General features: G+C 41.3%; 1 protein-coding gene across 1 annotated transcript in view; it reads left to right on the top strand.

Annotated features, from left to right (window-relative positions):
- The window catches only part of GLIS3 (GLIS family zinc finger 3), an 868,281-nt gene that overhangs the window by 569,432 nt on the left and 280,171 nt on the right, over positions 1-18,678 (top strand). The window contains exon 5 of the mRNA XM_069228373.1: positions 14,224-14,385. Coding sequence (XP_069084474.1) covers positions 14,224-14,385 — 162 coding nt within the window. The remainder of the gene's footprint in view (positions 1-14,223; positions 14,386-18,678) is intronic.

Consider the following 18,678-nt stretch of genomic DNA (forward strand, 5'->3'; position numbering starts at 1 on the left):
TATTGGTAATTTCAGATAACAAAATTTCTGTGCAATTACTGAGTTTATGCCATTGAGCCACATCTTGTAATTTCTGGGAGAAGTTTTAACACAAGATGTACCACTTGGATAATTTTTGAACATGTGTGGCAGTTCAGGTAGACTTTTTATCTGAGAAAACCATTCAGAGAATTTTTTAGTACAAAATTAAAAACCTGAAAGTGAGTTGCAGTGTTTTGAACTCAAGCAGCAATTCCTTTAACATGGGAGGTCAACAAATACTTCAGGTTAGTTTTTTTACCGACACGGACGGTCTGGGTAATTTTTTAGAGTAAAACTACAAATCTGGATGCAAGGCAGTGGGTTGAATGCGAGCGACCATAAAGCAACTTCAAATAACATTTTCCTAGGCCACTTGGGTGCAAGATTAATTTCATGGTATTATGCATATTTGCACAGTTTTATAGTAATTTTGTGTAACTACTTTACAACAAATTACATGAGTTTCACACACCCTTCCTGGAAACCACAAATCATCATGTTGGGTTAGAGGTCTTTCATATCACTCATCACCCAGTTTGTCAGTGCCTCCAATGTATCTGTCGACCAGAACTTAGAAACATAGCATCAAAACATTGCCATTGTCAGAAATGAGCAGTGGGTCCTGTGGTGTACTCCAGCGCTCTGTTCTTTCACCTATCAGTCCAACATATGCATGATACCAGCAATTCAGGCCCTAGGCAATTACAGCAGCAGTTATCAGCTATATGGAGGTGATTGCCAATTTGATACCCGCAGCTTGAGGAAAGTGGGAAGCAACATGTCCCCTGGATCACCTGACCCAAAAGCAGAAAAGCTGATCATACTTGAGTGGTACCAAAGTAAAGATTCTACTGCTACTTCTCTCCTATATTTGACTACCCACTTTCAAAGGTACTCCCAATGTGCCATAGCAGCAAATCCATAACATGGAGACTACGTGATGAAAAATTGCTTTGCGTTCGATATATAACCACAGTGTCCAGAAGTTCACTTTTCCACCTCTCTCAGCTGACGGGATCCAACGATCCACCAGACTGTCTTAATGACCAGAGTCATCACCTTCAGAATTGCTTGCTGTGGTGGACTCTAAGGCAATCATCTAGCAAAATCTTTTGGCATACTCTAAATCAGTGGTTTCCAACATGAGGTCTGGGGACCCCTAGGGGTCCATGAAGCCTCCTCTGAGGGTCCGTGACTGCTCAGAAAATTAAATAATATTAACAGATTAGGTCCCCAGCTTTCAGTAATGACTCAGTTGAGGGTCCCCGGAGTCCATTAATGATTCGGGGGAGGGGGGTTCTCGGGTTCCAGTAATGATAAAGTGGGGGTCCACAGAAGTCAAAAGGTTGGGAGCCACTGCTTTAAGCAGTATATACATATGCAGCTTTCTCAGAATGCCAAAGTCAACTAACTTCATTCTTGCACTGAAGAAGCTACACTGGTTTTCGATACATCAGAATATTGACTACAAAATACTATTCTTTGCAGTTAAAGCTCTGCATAGCCATGCACCTCACTCCCTGGCCAAGTCGGTAATACCTCCTCACCTGACAACATACCTAAGATCGGTTTTCCAAAACAAGTCATCACTCCTGATGGGGAGCTACAGACATTCTGAGGGGGGTTCTCTGTATTCTTAAGACCCTTCCAGGTGAGAGTCGCAATCTCTGACCTCAAATCTAGAGACCTACTTCTGACTTCTGTCAAGTGTTTCAGCATCTCTGGCACCCAGAGTAATAGCGAAGAAAGATTAAGTGAAATACACTACATTAATTATTTATCCTTGTACATCTTCCTCAGGGCTGCCGAATGTCTTCCTGGTGAGTTAGTAAGGGCAGAAGAGTATTTTCCTCCTCGAGTGCATGTTGACTGTTTCCACACATGTTCCCGGGGGGAGGGGGCAGTACATGACAAGATCGAATCTCTCACTGATGAGCTGTTCACAGAGGGCCTCTTTCTGCGGACGGGGCCTGCATGTTACTGAGTTATTATCCTCGCAGAAAGCAGACCCCTGCATGAGCGCCACTGGGGTGTACAGCTGAACAAATCAGACGAGTTCACTTTCCCCCTCACGTTACTCTCCCCAGCGGGGAGGGAGAGCTTGGAATGCATGATCTAGCTTCCAAGAGAATTTCTAATATACCATAAGAGACCGCGCTAATCCTTCCTCGGGAGCTTTCAGCAAAATAGATCGTAATTGGAAAACCTGGCCAAGCTGGAGGAAACTGAGAACACATTTGCCGAACCAGGAAGGCATGTTGCATTTCGAAACACATTTTCTTATAAACTGCGGGCGAGTAAACAATTAATACAAATATTGGGTTGATCTGGTCCAGTGACGAATTATTTCTGTCAAGTTCCAACTGCGCTGGGCGTTTGATTTGTTAAAGGACTGAATAGAAACGATTACTGTGATCGAAATGCATGTTTCTGAAGACGTTTCTTGTCCACTCCCCTAAGACAGTTGGTGCAAAGGTAGACGTTCTGCTGCTTTCTGACATCGTGTGGTCATAACTAATGTCTCAGGAGAGTAATTCTGACTGGTGTTCTAACAGACATAGAAACAGGTTCACCTCCACTCCACCTAACCCTCACCAGGAACCACCAGGTAACAGGACGTCCAGCCATAAAGAGTCTAGACAGAAACATGAGATATTATTCTGTGATTCGTTGCTAACTTTTGTCTTAATTTTCATTATTTTAAAAGTTGTGTATCCCTATTTTGCTGTGTCCATTTAGGTTTATGCTGCTTCCTGTAAAAACACAGCAACATGAATATTTTTTGCAGGGCATGCGGAAAAGCAGACTTTAAGGGCTGTTTATGTTTTACCTTTTGTCTTCTACCTATTGCATAAAATACACGTTTTAGCACAAAAACAGGTTTATATGGTGCAGGGGTATGATCCATTTACTCACTCAATCAAATGGCATCTGAGGCAGAAAGTGTACTTAGCATGACGCACCTACTGGAGGGCAATAAATCTGCTCCCTGGTACTACACAGGACCAAGTGGCTAAATCCTGTGAAAAGTAAATTAGGCCTTGGTAAGCATTTCCCTTTACATTCTGATATTTCCTTATTCTTTTTAAACTCTGTTCAGAGTTTCCTGAGTGAAGTGTTTGTGAAAAATAATCCATGCGATTTATGAAAATTGGAAACATTGAGTTCAGTGGTCAGCATTGAGCTACCATAATATATGTCTCCTTTGCCTCAAGTATTCTGATATTTTAAAATAATACTTTACATACAAACATTAGCAAAGCCACCAACTCAGCACTCACATTAAAAAGGTGAGACCCCCTGGCTTGTCAATGCTTGATATGTGTATTTTATTGCATTTCATTTGAAGTTAATGTCTTATCTTTGTCTGTAGCACGCTATTGCACTTGTCACATCACTTCAAAGTAAAATGCTGTTAGATTACTAAAGTTTTTTTTCTTCTAAATATAAAAACGTCCTTTCATTCAGAAAATTGATTGGGTTCTTGAACAAGAAATGTCATTTTCCTTCTTCACATCTTATTATTAGTCATTGATTCCCCACACAGCCACACATTTTTTGTATATTTGGGTGCCTCATATTATATCCAAGGTCCTGAATCATTAAGAACCTCTCCTTTCTTTATAGAAAAAAGTGTTTTCCTGCCGATAATAAACCAATAGCCAATGTTCATCTGCCCCACCTGAAAATCTTGAATCAGGACTTTAAACATAGGAGAGCATCTCTCGCCTTTCTTAATCTTATTTGTGAAGATGTTGGTTTTTTTCAATAATGCCTTACAAAGACAATCGTTTGGCTGTCTTAGGAGATCTTTGTGAGATTGTTTTTCAATACAGTTATTTTTCTTTCCTTCTACCACTTTAAAACAGCAGTTTTTGAGTCCCTAAGACCTTTTCTTTGCACCACTATAGAAAAGTAAACAGTACAACAACGAAATCAAATAATCATAGCTGAATACATTGCTGGTTGTTAGAAGTGTGTCTCTTGTCTCGTTGAACAGAGAGGATCCCAGATGAGCGAGACACCATGCTCTTTGCCAGAGCCCAGCTGCACTTTGTGTTCAGATACTAAGAGAGATTGAGTTTAAAGAGCCATTATGCCAGTGCTTATTTTGTAAGTAAAAAGGTACTGGTGCCCAAAGCCCTCCTCTTAAACACGCGGCTGCAGCAATTAAATGTTTGAACACGGAATACTGAGGCAACGTAATCCTGAAGCCATCGCGGGCCTCTTCAGTACATATAAAGGCAATCCCTGCCCCTTCAGCTCACTCTTGCAGCTTTCTACTTTCTCTCTTTGTGACGCTTTTTCATTTTTCCCTTCCTCCGTCTGTCCCATATGTGTCTTTTGCTCTCAGTAAATGCTTGAGGCAGAAGAATAAGCCCCGGCCCTCAAAAATAAGTGCCGGTGCTCAGCACCGGAAACAACAAGCACAAATTAAGCACTGCACTATGCCCAAGGGCATCCAGTAGGATGAATAACGAGAGGGGGTCTCTGAAAAAGTGTGTGTACTAAGAAGCATAACTAGGAATCCTTTGAAGGATGTGGCTTAAAACAGGTAAACTAAAACCCTGTGCCTTCCATGGAGTGCCACCTGACTAGTATTTTGGTGATGCTATGTGAGCTTTCTGCTACTGCTGCCAGACATATTAGCTATTTATGTGCATGCAGCTTAAATGAACCAGGGCTTCTGGTATTGCTTGTGCTTATTAGCAGTCTCAGATAATAAAGTAACTTCAGTGATTTTAATTAGAATTGGAAATATATGATATTGTGAATTAGGCATTAGTAAAGTCTGTGGAAGGGTGGAAGGGATTGTGGTCTTCCCAGTGTCGCAGTCATTCCTGTTCTTACGGTCACGCCATTTTCTTCTGCAGTCTCTCAGATTGTTCGACACATATTCCCTCTTTCTCCCAATATCTTTCTAAAATCCTCCATCTGCATACCTCACACGTAATCTCTTTCCCCTTCAGCACCATATTTTCTTTCTCTCCTGCCTGTACCTCCTTACATCTCCTTCTCGTCCCCATACGCCCCACAAAACACAGCAAATCATCTATGAAAAAAATAGTTTTCTTTTACTTCCCCCAGTCAATATTTCAACAGCTGTGTAGAAACTTTGCCCTCTTTCTCATAGAATCACTATTACAATAGGCATACAGGACTATTGCTTTGTGCGCTCTGCACAGAGGCCAAGGACTGGATGAGCGTGTGCTCCAAGTGCCTTTAAGACCCATTGATAGGTACCTTCAAAAACTTGCACCATCTTCAACCTCAACTCCAGAGTTGTCAATAGTGGCCCATTATAAGCACTCACCTATAACTTGAACTCACTCATACACCTAGAGGTGACTCACTTCACAGTGCACACTATGGAAGAGTAAAATGCTACATGAAAAGATAGAAACACAATATTCAGGAAAAAGCAACGTTCTTCTGGGATGCAAGGTTAAGTAAAATATGAAGAAATTAATCACTGTTTTTTCCGTGAAGCTGGAGAAATGAATAGATGGGCTGATAGGGACCTGTTTCAACATCAGGTTTTAATTACTGTCGGGTCTGAGACCCAGAAGGACCCGACCAACTTGAGGCCCTGACTAATAAATCTAGACGTCTCATTGTGGTGTTTTCAGTTTGCAGGAGCTGAACATTAAGAGATTTATTGTGGTCTGTGTGAATTCTCATACAGTTAGCAGTGAGAAAAGGAATTTACAAGCCAAGCGCTGAAAAGTTCCACTGATGTTAAATATGAAATTAAAGTTACTAATCACTTTACATCATCAATTATTTAGACAGACTTTGTATATTTTTAGTCGTGGTGAATGAAAAGCAAAAAACAGGTGACAGTTTCTACATATCTCGATTAGTGACCCAACCACATTACTCATTAAAAATCAGACAGAGCCAGTAACCCACGAGAAGGCCATAGTTTTAAATCCCAAACAGTGGTAAATGGAAGCCACAAATGAAGTAATGAGGAAGGCAATTTTACATTGCTGCCATACCTCTGCAAAGTCTTACTGTACCACTGCATTCATTCCTGCATAGCATTCACATGCTGCAATAAATAAATCATCATTTGATGAAGGAATTCCCGCTTGTGATCCTCTCTGTTGGACCCTCCTCTCACATCTGGTCCATAGGCTCTTAAAGTATGGTTAGCATACTGGATTCCATTCTTGGAAGACAAAAAGGGGGACGGAAATCATTCTTTGTATTTTATTACACCCATACTTTTCAATTGCAGCATTGATATCACTGATGCTAAATCACTTATCGTAGGGTAAATTTGGTGGTACATTTTCAACGATTTCCTTTTGCCTCAAATGGTGGCACAGTTTTTAGAGATCTTACTTCATGTTATAATGAGCATTCGACTCATCCACTTGTTGAAAAATGATACTATCACAGTGGTTCAAAGCGGTGCTTGAAATGGAAAAATGGAAGTGCAGGTACTCTGTGCCAGAGTACCTGCTTGTTTCTGAGAAGTGCTAAAACTCTCCAATGAAAAGTATTACGTTTTTCTTGAGAAGTGCAGGTACTCTCCCTCTCAAAATAAAGAAGTGCCGGTATTCTGTACCGGACAGTATCGGCCCATTTCAAGCAATGGTTCAAAGATTGTATATGATTTACTTAATTTTACACTTAGCATTTTAGTTATTCACTGGTTGCAATGAATGTACCTCACACTGCTTGAGTTTGCTTAGGACGAACATTGTATAAGGCTGAGCAGTGCATCCATTCACTGGTTGCAAAGAATGATAGCACTGTAGTGATTCACATTTGCTCAGGACTTACTTCATGTTACGCTTATCTTTTCCTCTGACATTGAAATTTAGCATGGACGTCGATTCCCAAAAATTCCAGGGGTAGCCACATAACACACACCCATTGAACTACAGGAAGTGAAATCTTAGGATTTTTTACCTTGATTTGTCGCAGGAAGTTATGTCACATGACCTTAACCCTGATAACTCACTTGCACTATAGCACTCACTCCCTCACTCACTTATTCTCACTCGCCCATTCATTCACTTATTCACCTTCACTCTTTTTGACACTCGCTAATGCTTATTCACACTAGTTCTTAATCACTAATTGTCACTCACTTTGACTCACTCATTCTTACTCAGTTATGCTCACTTATTTTCACTCAGACCCTTCTCACTCACACTCTCTAACATTCCTTATACTCATTCTTACGTATTCATTTTCTCATTTGCAGTCACTCTTACTGTAACTGACTAATTCACGTTCAATCTGTCTTGCTCATACTCGCAATCAACCTCACTGACTCTCAATCAAAACCAGTGGCTCTCACTCACTTTTAGTCACACACACATGCTTGCACATTTAAATAGACACACATGATCACACATACGCTCTCTCTCACAAATGTGCTCTCACCGGGAGGCATCCAGACAACATACTCCAGCTCCCCATGTGCCCCATTTTTTATTACACTAATAGTGAATATTAAACTGTTATCCAGTATTGTTATAATAAAAAATGGGAAGAAAACAAGGGATGGTGGAGCTCCAATACACCTGGGATCTTTGCACTGATTGTGCCATCTCTTTAAGGCCACGGTTCGCAAATGCTATGCCACTGGCCATAAGGGGGAAGCCAGTGGTCGCAAAAGCGACCCTTGGCGACCCCCAAATGATATCCATGAAATTATGCTTTAACGTTCTAGGGAGGCAGAAAGCAAATTAAATGGGCAGCAACAATGCTACAAACAACCCTAAAACAGATATGATAAGTAGCCATACAGCACGACCAATGGCAAATGTGAGCTGTGTACTATGTATTAATCATTATATATTGCCCAAAAAGGTGCTACTAAATAAAAACCTCGCCTATGTTTTCCTTTAACAGAATTCTGCTTCCACGCCCAAAGACAGCCCTCCAAAAATCGTATTTCCTGTAGACTTACTAGCAGTCAGCCCACTGATTATCCCAAATGTCACTCAAGACTATGGGGCCCATTTAGAACTGGGTGATATGGGCATTCACCAAAAATTGATGGATGGTCATCCACCCAGGTCTTTTTCTCTGCCTACTTTAAGGTGGGGCAACCACTGTTTTTCTGACAGTGGAGCAACGGTGTGAGGTTACCAATGCACTATCCTCTGAGCACAGTAAACCAGCCCAGGGCATGTAAAAAAATATCAATGTTTTCCCCACCATAGGAAATCCTGGCCCATCAGGCACATTGATTTCTTATTTTTCAAAAACAAATGCCTGCTGTCAAAGAAGGTTTACCTATTGTACTTTTTCTCTATGGGTGATGAACATTTTTTTTTTAAAAGCAACCAATTATTGCACTTAGATATGGCAAATTGTACTATTTGCTGCAGGCTTTCGCAATTCGATGGACACGTGTCTATAAAAGTCTCTTCTAGCCTTCTTGATTGACTGTCCACTTTCTTTGACTCCTCAGTTAAACGCAATAAACAAAAAATATTTGCTTTCCTCCTGGGGCATGTTTTCTGCTTGCTCCCTCCCCCGTATTGATTTTTCCCTGATTCGCCAGTAATTTTATTTCTCCTTGAGTATTGTAGTTGTTTCAATCATGGAATGCTGACCTTTTCTAAATGCCATCTAACACGAGTTTTTCGTCGACAACCTTTGTTATATTGGAGATCCGTGTGGTAACAGCTGAGGGCCTGACTGCCATTAACAGAAAGAAGTAGACAGCCCCTCCCCCAAACATTATGCAAAAGAATATTCTCTGATGGTGCCGCGATTTTTTCATCAGAGAGCATTAATGTTGTAGCACATCCACCCTTTAAAAAGACACCCCACCTTGGAACAGTGGACAAGAAAGATAGAGAAAAAAAGTGAAAGCCGGAAGGAATGGGTAAGTGAAAGTCAAAACCAACGAAAACAAGCAGCAGTGAAAAGAACACAGTGCACCAACTAGGCCCCACACTGACCCGAAAATCAAAAGGTTGGGTACTTAAAGGACAGGCAGTCTGTAATGCAGCACACGGGTAATAATAATGATCATATTCATATTCTTATTAATCATAGACACAATCATAACATTTACTATTTTTATTTTTTACATTAATTGAATTTTCTTGGTCTTTGATTGATAGAGTGTTATGACCCAAGTTAGCAATACCGATTATATTACCATTTGAAGACTGAAATGGTGATCCGGCTCTCTCTTGACTGACCACCTCACTCAATGTCATTATGGACTCAGTTTTCCCTCTTGGGTCTTTGCGTTGAAACCTAAAGCACTTTGAGTGTTGCAGACTTTGTTTGATTCCAATGAACCAATTAGACTAACAGACCTGAATGCAGTGGCATGTAGGTGAAACGTTCAGGACTGGAAGCGGTGTCGGTAGTGACATGGAGTGAGCTGGGTAGACTGTAGGATAACCAATTCCCATTTCTTTATTAGCAGAACACTTCCGATGCTTCGTCTTCAGACTTGGAAGACTCCATCGGCAACACTAACAAGGTATGTCATAAGTGATCCACGTCGTTCCTTTTGCATCTAGCATCCATTAGACAACTTACATACAACCAAGTGTATGGGAGCTCCTTAACTCTCCAGATTTCGTTCCAGCTCGTGGCAAGCTGTTCGTTTTGGAAAGGTTAGGAGTAGGAAGGACAGATGTAAGCTAAGACAGAACTCCCATTAGAGCTCTTGTAGCAAGATCTCTCCCTTTACTGACCTCTAGAAATGAAGCTGAATCTTGTACCCCCTCCCCTGAAAGGGACAGACATGTTACATCAGGTTATTATCCCTTGCAGTGTATAGGGAGCACCTCATACATCATTTGAGATGTACATTTGTGTATTCAAGAATGTACACAAACACTGATCCATTATCAAAAGCCAGAAGAACTAAGATTATGCAAGGCAACTATAAAGTGCAAATAAACGCACCTCAAAAAGTATTTCCAAAGAGATAAACAATGAAGAAATATATTGAAAATGAAGAAATGAAAAGAAATGAGAATGAAGAAATATAATAAAAATGTAATGCCATGTCACCAAAAATGAAGGCAGCTTGATTTCTTCCCAGGTAGCATCTGCAGTGAGCTGCTTTCGCAGCCACTTGTGGCCTGCCAAGCTTTCATAGAGGAGGACACAGGTGATGTCACACAGGAAGCTGAGGCAATTCACAAGGGAGGAAGCCTGGACAAGATGACTCTGTCCTCCTTGCCTCAATCCACAAGTCCTGAAGTTATGGCAGTATGGCACTTCTGCCGTGTCCTCTCTTACCCCCAGACCCTTCATCCTCTGCAGCTTGCTTGACTCTTTTTGGTAAATACACCCTTTGATACTTGGGGTGCAGTGCCACTGCTGAATTATGATTTATAATCTATCCAGGAGGGGAAGTCAGTAACTAGGAAGAGCCAGACTTCCATAACCTATCCCCATCTTTCTTCAATGATAGTGGCAGAGCTTAGCAATTTTAGTTTATCCTTGTGTTTATTGTTTTTCTTTGTTTTATGGTTTGGCATGTCATAGGGCTGTTGCCAGACAATTATGCCAGCACCACTAGAGAGGGGCTTTGGCTCAACCCACCTGTTGGGAGCCAGGAGTACATGTTTTGATTGGGAAGAAACTGTCTGGTTCCACAAAGAAAGTACTTGCCCCCCCACCAGCTGTGATTATTTTATTTATCCGTCTGGCTGTGCTTGAAATTTCAGGGGCACACACATGACATTGTGATTCTATAAAAGAATATTAAATAAGTAGACTTTTTAATAGTATTTTTCTCTGCTAGCAACATGGATGGGAAGAATACAGTCATTAACTTACATGGATTTTTAAGTTTGACATGACAGTACAACTGTCACCTGACCCTTTAAACTACACCAATATTGTTCTATGCTTCTTTGCTTCTACATATCCATTGCCATGCTATTTTCTTGTGATGCTTCACATTGCCATACACCATTCCTTTAATCACAGACCTATTTGGCATTGCCACTGATTCTTTTTTAGGGTTGAATGCACAAGTGCTGTGCACCAGTTGAAATCTCTCTTTGGGTTTTTAACCACGCCCATGTCACGCCTGTCACTTTAATTGGTTCATGGGCATGACTTTTAAAATGCGCTTGATTTCATTTGTGAAAGGCATGCGTACGTCATGCCTTTTCCGGTGTTCAGCCCTCCTCGAGCGCACCAGCAAACTACTGAAAACATAAGAGGCTCCATGTTTTCAGCCTGGTTTCTGCACTACTTTATCTTTTTATTTTCCACGCAGCGCGATCGCGCTGTGTTTTACATAGCGTGATCGCGATTGGTTTTTTGGTTTTCAATTTCAGCGCAATCGCGCTGGGTTTTACATTGTGCGATCGCACTTGTTTTTTTTCTTTCAATTTATGTGGCAAGAAAATTCTGGTTAGAAGTTTACAACGCTAATAGCTCTAACTCGAGCAAATGTGAGACCCGTTGCATTGCAAATGCTTGTCTTGTATGTTGGTTAAAATGGGCCACATTACAAACTTACCCGAAATACAATTTCCATCCACCGGTTTTTAAAGAATCACAAACTGAAAAAAACAGACACAACCACTCATCCATTCGTAACCTATTGAATTCTTGGTTACCACATAGCATGCATGGCATGGACACCAACCCCAGGTTTTCCCTTAAAGCCCTGTGGTGCATACACAGTTCCATCTATTGGCAACAACTACTTGCCTTAAGTTTACTTTGTCCCCTGTCCCCACTCTCCTGAGATAACAGATGTCACCGGTACCCGATCAGGTAAGTATTTGGTGTTATTAGCACTTATTTCTCCAACAGGCCTGGGTGCTCGTGCTGATTAGTTTAATAGGTGATTATTCCATCTCATTTTTGGCTACCCATGTGGAATAAATCATGTTTTGATGGTGGCTAATGAGCCTTTCATTTGCATTGCAGTGCTGCATCTCAAACAAAGCCCTCTAATGAAGAGGCAAGGATTCTGCCAGGGGTCACCATCTTGCCAGCTCAACCACTGCACTCTGTAATCAGGCGCATGTTGAGACGGTGATTACCCCTCGGCTATTGTTTATTCCTCCTTTTTTCGATAAAAGATGGCGTAGGGATTTTTACTAAGTGGAACCATTTTTTGTGATTTTTCTATTTAAGCTTTCTGGCCGACGTCTTGTCCATGGGAAGGATGAACCTTCCAAAATTATAAAGAACCGTAAATGTTGTCCATACATTTGTCCTTTTAAATACACTGTTGATTTACCAGTATTACGTTTAATTTGTAAAATCCGAATGAGGGTCTGCTAAAAATATTCAATGAAACTGCAAGAGTAATATTTTCAGCAGCCTGGTCCTACTCTTTTTAGTGTGGTAATGCCGGCCCTCACTACCTTTGTTCCGGGTTTTTGTCTCAAATGCTGTAGAGCCCAGCTAAGGAGTGCATCTTCTGCGCGAAATCCCACCATGACACATAAAGTGCCCATTCTCACTTCACAGAAAGGATTTTCGGCAAATATTTCACTTTAGCAAGTGGGATTCATGCGCGTTTGACGTTGCAATTATTGGAGACAGCACAAACTGTGAGGCAGCAATCATCCGCATTTAAATAAAAAAACAAGACAATTTCTGCAATTTCCCTTTTAACTCTGAGGAATTTGTTGTTTAACAGGACTTCTACATTGGGTGTTTTGACAATGTTTTGGCCTCAAACACAATGTCTAAGGCACTTATTCGTATGATTCCCAGACAGCACTCTGTTTTTTCCGAACTCTGTATTCTGACATTTGAGACATGGTTGTGCTGTATGTGCGCGTATCTGAATGAGTAATTGACTGAACTGCATTAGAGTTCAGCTCTGTGAACTGGATGGCATCTAGACACTTCTTGTAGGAGGACCGAGTTTCCACAGGATTCCCTGAAGAATAGTTTTTTGGTGAAGGGAGGTGACTGGCTTCGGCGAGGGGGACTGTGGGTTTCCTGTTCAATAGCCAGCCTTCTTTCACTGCACAAACCTCAAGCTCCTATTGCGCTGCAATATTTTCAGGGGATGTGGAACAGGTTTTGGTAGATGAGCTCAGGGACAAAAGAGGGTTGTAGTTCTATATTTAGTGACCTTCCCTAAACGACATATGTGCTTGACGTTGAGGGTCTTGGTAATGTCCCCTCCACCCCCCCCCCCCCCCCCCCACTGATGAAAGTGGCAGGAAGTCGACCCTCTGGAATTCTTTCACACACCAATCCTTCTGCTAGTTTTGGGCACCTTGGCGATAGAAGGTTTGACAATTCAGGCTGAAGTTGAGTGAGCCACCAGAATGTCACCAAGAGTTGATGGCAGTCCATGCCACTGCCCAGCAGATTTCAGGGGATGAAAAACAGCTTGCGTCAAATTAACAGAGGCAATGCTTCGATGTGCAAACAGTGCTTATGTCTAGAAATATACTGTGATGCGTGGACTGCTACGAGGGTGTCAGGCCAAATAAAGGGTGGCTATTCAATTGTAATTTCTGGGCCGGAAGTGGGCTGTAATGACTTGAGAAGTTTATGGATGGGTGTATATGCTTGAAGTTAGCAATTAACTGTTTTCTCAGTGATGTTCAATTGTGTGCCATTGCCGGCAATTGGTGTGAGGTTGTTGATGATGGCCTCCTGTGAATGTACAATTTGTAGTATGACCTTTTAGTGCATTAGGCTGCATCGCAAGTTGAACACTAGTTCACAAACTAGGTGAGGTTCAAAGTGCACATATTTCACCCTTTACCAGATCCCAGACCTGCTGCTAGTAATAGGAAAGGGTCGGCAGTCCCCTTATAATGCATTATATTTCGGCGACCGTACACTGGACCACATAACCTCCCGGTCCCTCCTTTTTTCTTTTCGTTCAAAGTGCACATCCTGGTTTGTAAGCCACTAAGTAGTCTGTTACAAACTGTTTCTAACTAGTACTTGTCTTTAGCAGCAAAGGTTCTTCACAACTGTGAAGCAGTTGAAATCCAGCTTGCGTAGTATCTATGCATGTAAAACAGTGGTACATATAAAGCATCAACAGAAAGACATATGTGAAAGTTAATTTCTATATCAAGGGGTTATTATAACGACAATCTACATATTCCAATATAGAACAATCAGATCTGTACATCTAGACTACAAGGTCGTTCCTATGATTGTAGATTTGATACTTGAATGTCAAAATTGAGACATGACAAATCTACTTTTCTACACTGGTAAAAACCTAAAATGTGTACTTTATTTTCACAGTTTGAGGGCTGCAAGAAAGCCTTCTCTAGGCTTGAAAACCTCAAGATACATTTAAGAAGCCATACGGGAGAAAAACCATACCTTTGTCAGCACCCAGGTTGTCAAAAGGCATTCAGTAACTCCAGTGACCGAGCGAAGCATCAGCGGACACACCAAGACACTGTACGTATCTACAGGGGGCATGCACGGGCGTCATTTATTTTCACTAATTTGTACTTGTCTGAGTTATTTCTAGTTATTCCCTTAAAATGAAAACGTGAGTGTATTGCAACCAGTGCCAAATGTATTTGAGGATAGAAGGCTCAATGTACAAAGCTATCCGCACACACGAGTTTCATTTAGGCATGAGAAATGCATCATTTGTGTGTGCAAATTTACCACGCGTGAATTTGAACCATTAATTGGATTTTCTCACACTTGAATTCAGTTTGGCATAATATCAAATGTGAGTAAATATTCTCACAAGGTGACATAGATTTTTCATTCAGAAGGTGAAAACCAGGTAAAGGTGGTAGACACCCACAAACTCAATTTTTTTTGTGTATTTGCAAAACATTTGCTGGTCATTTCACTGCCTGAAAACGGTTGCTGACCTGCTGCTATCAAGGGCTAGAGTAAATCTGTTTTTTAGGATGGGGAAAAAAGTTAATCATCGCCAAAATGGACGAGGATATGAGGGAAAGCGCTTCTCCAAAGAGAAAATGATTTTCCCTGTGGAGAAATAAAAATGTCTCAAAATCCAATTGCACTTGTGTGGCACATTGAAGCACTCTGGATACTGGATACATGCACACTGAATACATTTACACAAGTGTGAATGGCTATGCAAGGGAGCAATATGGAATTCAAAAAAGATTCTTGAACACTATCTAGGAATCTGAATCTGTTTCAGTTTCCATGAAGTAACCCAGGTGTTCTTTGTGAATTCCACAGTAGTGGGAAAGGACACTTCCATCTCTCAGCAGTAAAGCAAGATTTTTTTTGTTCACTATGCAATCATTGTAGCCCCAAATCACAAGCACCAGGCTGCAGAATCACCAGTAATGTGCTTACTCAAATATATGGGACTCATTCAACCTGATGTGAAATCATAAGTACCAAGTATTAGAATGACTGGTGTAGGCTTACTTTAGAACTGATCAATAAATGTAATGCCAAACACCAAGTAAGGGAATCACAGAGCACGGCATTACCTACTTAAAGGGAAGCCTGTCAGTCTGATATGACATTCCAAGAATCTAGGAAGAGACTCACTGGTAAGGGACTGACTCAATTATAGGCAGTCATTAGATATGACAAGGCATTTGAAGATGTAAATTTGACGAATCAACGGTGGCAGGATTACTGAAATAAAGATAAGTCAATCAATCTGGCATGTAATGCAAAACTTCAAGTAAGAGAATACCTAATGAGGGCTGTCTCCAATATAGATGGGACAATCAGTTTGGCATGACATGCCAAAAGATGGTATGTAGACTTTGTGCTACTTTTTTTTGCCGACTGACATTTCACCACCTGCACTGCAGCACCTAATTAAACAGCAGTGCAGCTAGGGGTGGCAAAATACCCTTGGGCAATGTGGGGATAGGTGCGGTGGGGAGGGGCCAGTGGCGGGAGGGGAGGACAGCTCCCATGAAAAGCATCAATCACCGTATGGAAAACACAGGAGTCAAGTGTGTCTGTGCCGTGTGGTGAAATGTTCACAAATCCCTAAAGTCACAAAAAAAATCACTGAATGTGGGGGGACTACTTGAGTATGTGGGCATAAAATAATCTGACAGGAAATCCCAAGCTCCATTCAAACGTAGGTCAGTAAATGTTATGGTAACAAAGAGCACATAAAGAAAAACTTTCCCCCCTGCACCGACCCCCATACCACAAACGCGTGACCCCTTTTTGTGGAGGCAGTGGGGAAAATAATATTGTTGGACTACAGGAGGAATTCCTGCATCTTATCCTTAAGGTGCCTCACTATAGACTGCAATTCCTGGATGAAAATTCTCCTTGGTATGGAATTTCTTGGGTCGACAACTCTTTCACTCTGCACCAAATATATACACCTAGATTAAAGACAAACTGTGGACAGCAATGTGGGGTTTTGCTCAGTTAGTGACACTGCTAAAAAAATTCTGAATGCTAAAGTAAACTAGTATCTTTTTAGTTTCAAATAATATATGTCACATGAATGTCGAGGTGAGAAATACAGTATGTTTTAACTGTCTGTGTAGGCTCAAACACTTCACCAAAGGGGTAGCAGCTATACATTCGACGTTTGTAATGTTAGATAATGACATGTTCAAAGTGACGTTGCCTTTAAAAAATTGCACTATTCTGTGTGTTTCAGTCTGTCATAATAGTTTATTCCGATCCATTAGATGATAAAAACAGTTTATCAAATAAGAAAAATAGTTCCATCATAAAACATTTTAAAAAAATGCAAATACAGCACGCATGCAAGATCCGTTTAAAAAAAGCTTTTGTCTAGAACAGTTGAAGCTGAAACTTATGCTCCGTGTAAATTTTCAATCTCATTCATTTTGAGGAGTCCAAGTAACTAACTGTATGATAAAGGCTGTGCTTTTACGCGTTTTTTTGTTGCTAACCATAACTAACTGTTTAACACCATGGTAGGCCTCCAAGTAAATGAGGGACTTGCCCTTTCATAATGCAGTAAATGTTAATGCGTTATGCATGTTAATTTTCTATTTTTTATTTTAAATTAAAAAAAAAGTGAGCATTCATATATAAAGGTAAAAACCAAAGGTTAAGTTTAAGGATCGTTATAGTTAGGTGAAAAGGTCTGCTATAACATAGCATTTTAAACAAACAAAACCACTGAAATTCAGCAGGTATAGTTATCTGAAGTAACTATGACCAGGCCACAGGAAATATGCAGCAAGAGAGGGCCAAATTATGTGACAGGGTTAAGTGAATAATGCGGCAAGAAAAGGCAAATTATTTGGCATAAGGCAGCACATTTTGTAATAGTATTACTTCATTATTTCATCATTTTTAAACTTGGTAACACTCTCTGGGCATTGGTTGCACCTTATTAGTCACATTTTAACATCAAAATATAGCAATAAGTAACAGAAAGGTGACCTCTCCAGCTATGCAAAGGGCCTTTCACTGTGCAGCAACATGTGTTGTCACAATTTTAGTAACTTTTGCACTGTCTGAGCTAGGAACAAATTATTTCGTTAAATTCTGTAGATTATGCATCAGATGACGAGTTATGTGGCAAATCAGTAATTATGTGAAAACCGCTGCACAATCATATAATTCCAGTGGCCCTGACTATAACTTGAGCCCTAAAGTAAGTATAACTCTCACCCCGCCACGCGCAGTAATGTTATCAATGATGTTATTTCAGATGTTGCGCTGATGTTATCAATTATGTCATAGAATATATTATGAGTGATGTTATATGTGAGGTAATTAGCACTGCATGGTGAGAGCAGGGGCACCACCAGGGTCAAAACATATAATTTTATAGCCCTTAAAGGCATTAAATGGCGCTCCCTCCAGAGAGTAATATATAATAAATAGGCATCTCATGCAGTTCATTTCTTATTCATTTTTATTTTTGGGGGGGTATCCAAGTCCCACCTTGGATACTCAAACATAAAATTAACTTTGGGACCTAGGAAGGAGCCCCTAGGCCTCTTTGGCTCCTGCTGGCTCCCCAGCCTGCACTCAATGGGAGCCAGACATTATTTCAAAGTGGGTGCATCTGTGCCCAAAAGACACTCCCGCAAAATGCCTAATTGTTGCGTGCCACCAGGGGAGTCCCATCGCCCATGCGACCCCTGTCGTCTCACTTGCCAGCACCCATATTGGATGCCAGCAGGAGCCACTACTATTTCATACTGGGTGTCCCGATGTTCAACTGGGACACCCACAACCTATCAGTCTTGGGGAACCATGGGTAGAGCCCCAAGGTCCCGGCCACCCCTGCCGGCTTCCCTGCTTCATTTCGACTGTTTTCTTTACTCCTGCCAAGTGAGAGCAATGTTGTGTTCCGTGCCTGGGAGAGTGCATGCAGGGAATACATTTTACATTCTCTACCCAAACTCTCCGGAGCACTTAATATGGCAGTGTACCTGGGGAGGAGATCTTCACAACCCAACACTACTTTGATTGGGCACCTTGGGATTGGGTGTCTTTGGTCGATCTGCGACTCAGGGCCCAACATTGGCCTCCCCAATAAAACACAATGGCCCTAGCAGATGGGATCCCCAGCTCGGCTCTAAAGCTCAGCAAGGGGGAGGCTGCATGCCCCTCCACAAAAATATTAGTTTGGCCACAGAGAATGGGGTCCTTGGGCTTTAAAGAAACCCAGGAGTATGGTTGCACACCCTCCTCCACAAATTAAGTAATTAGCTCCAGGAGATGGAGTCTGCGTGTCCAGTCCCCATGAATAACTATACTGCCTATACTGGCGGATGGGACCGA

The sequence above is a fragment of the Pleurodeles waltl genome, chromosome 1_1 (genome assembly GCF_031143425.1).
Source record: "Pleurodeles waltl isolate 20211129_DDA chromosome 1_1, aPleWal1.hap1.20221129, whole genome shotgun sequence".
Taxonomy (NCBI): Eukaryota; Metazoa; Chordata; class Amphibia; order Caudata; family Salamandridae; genus Pleurodeles; species Pleurodeles waltl.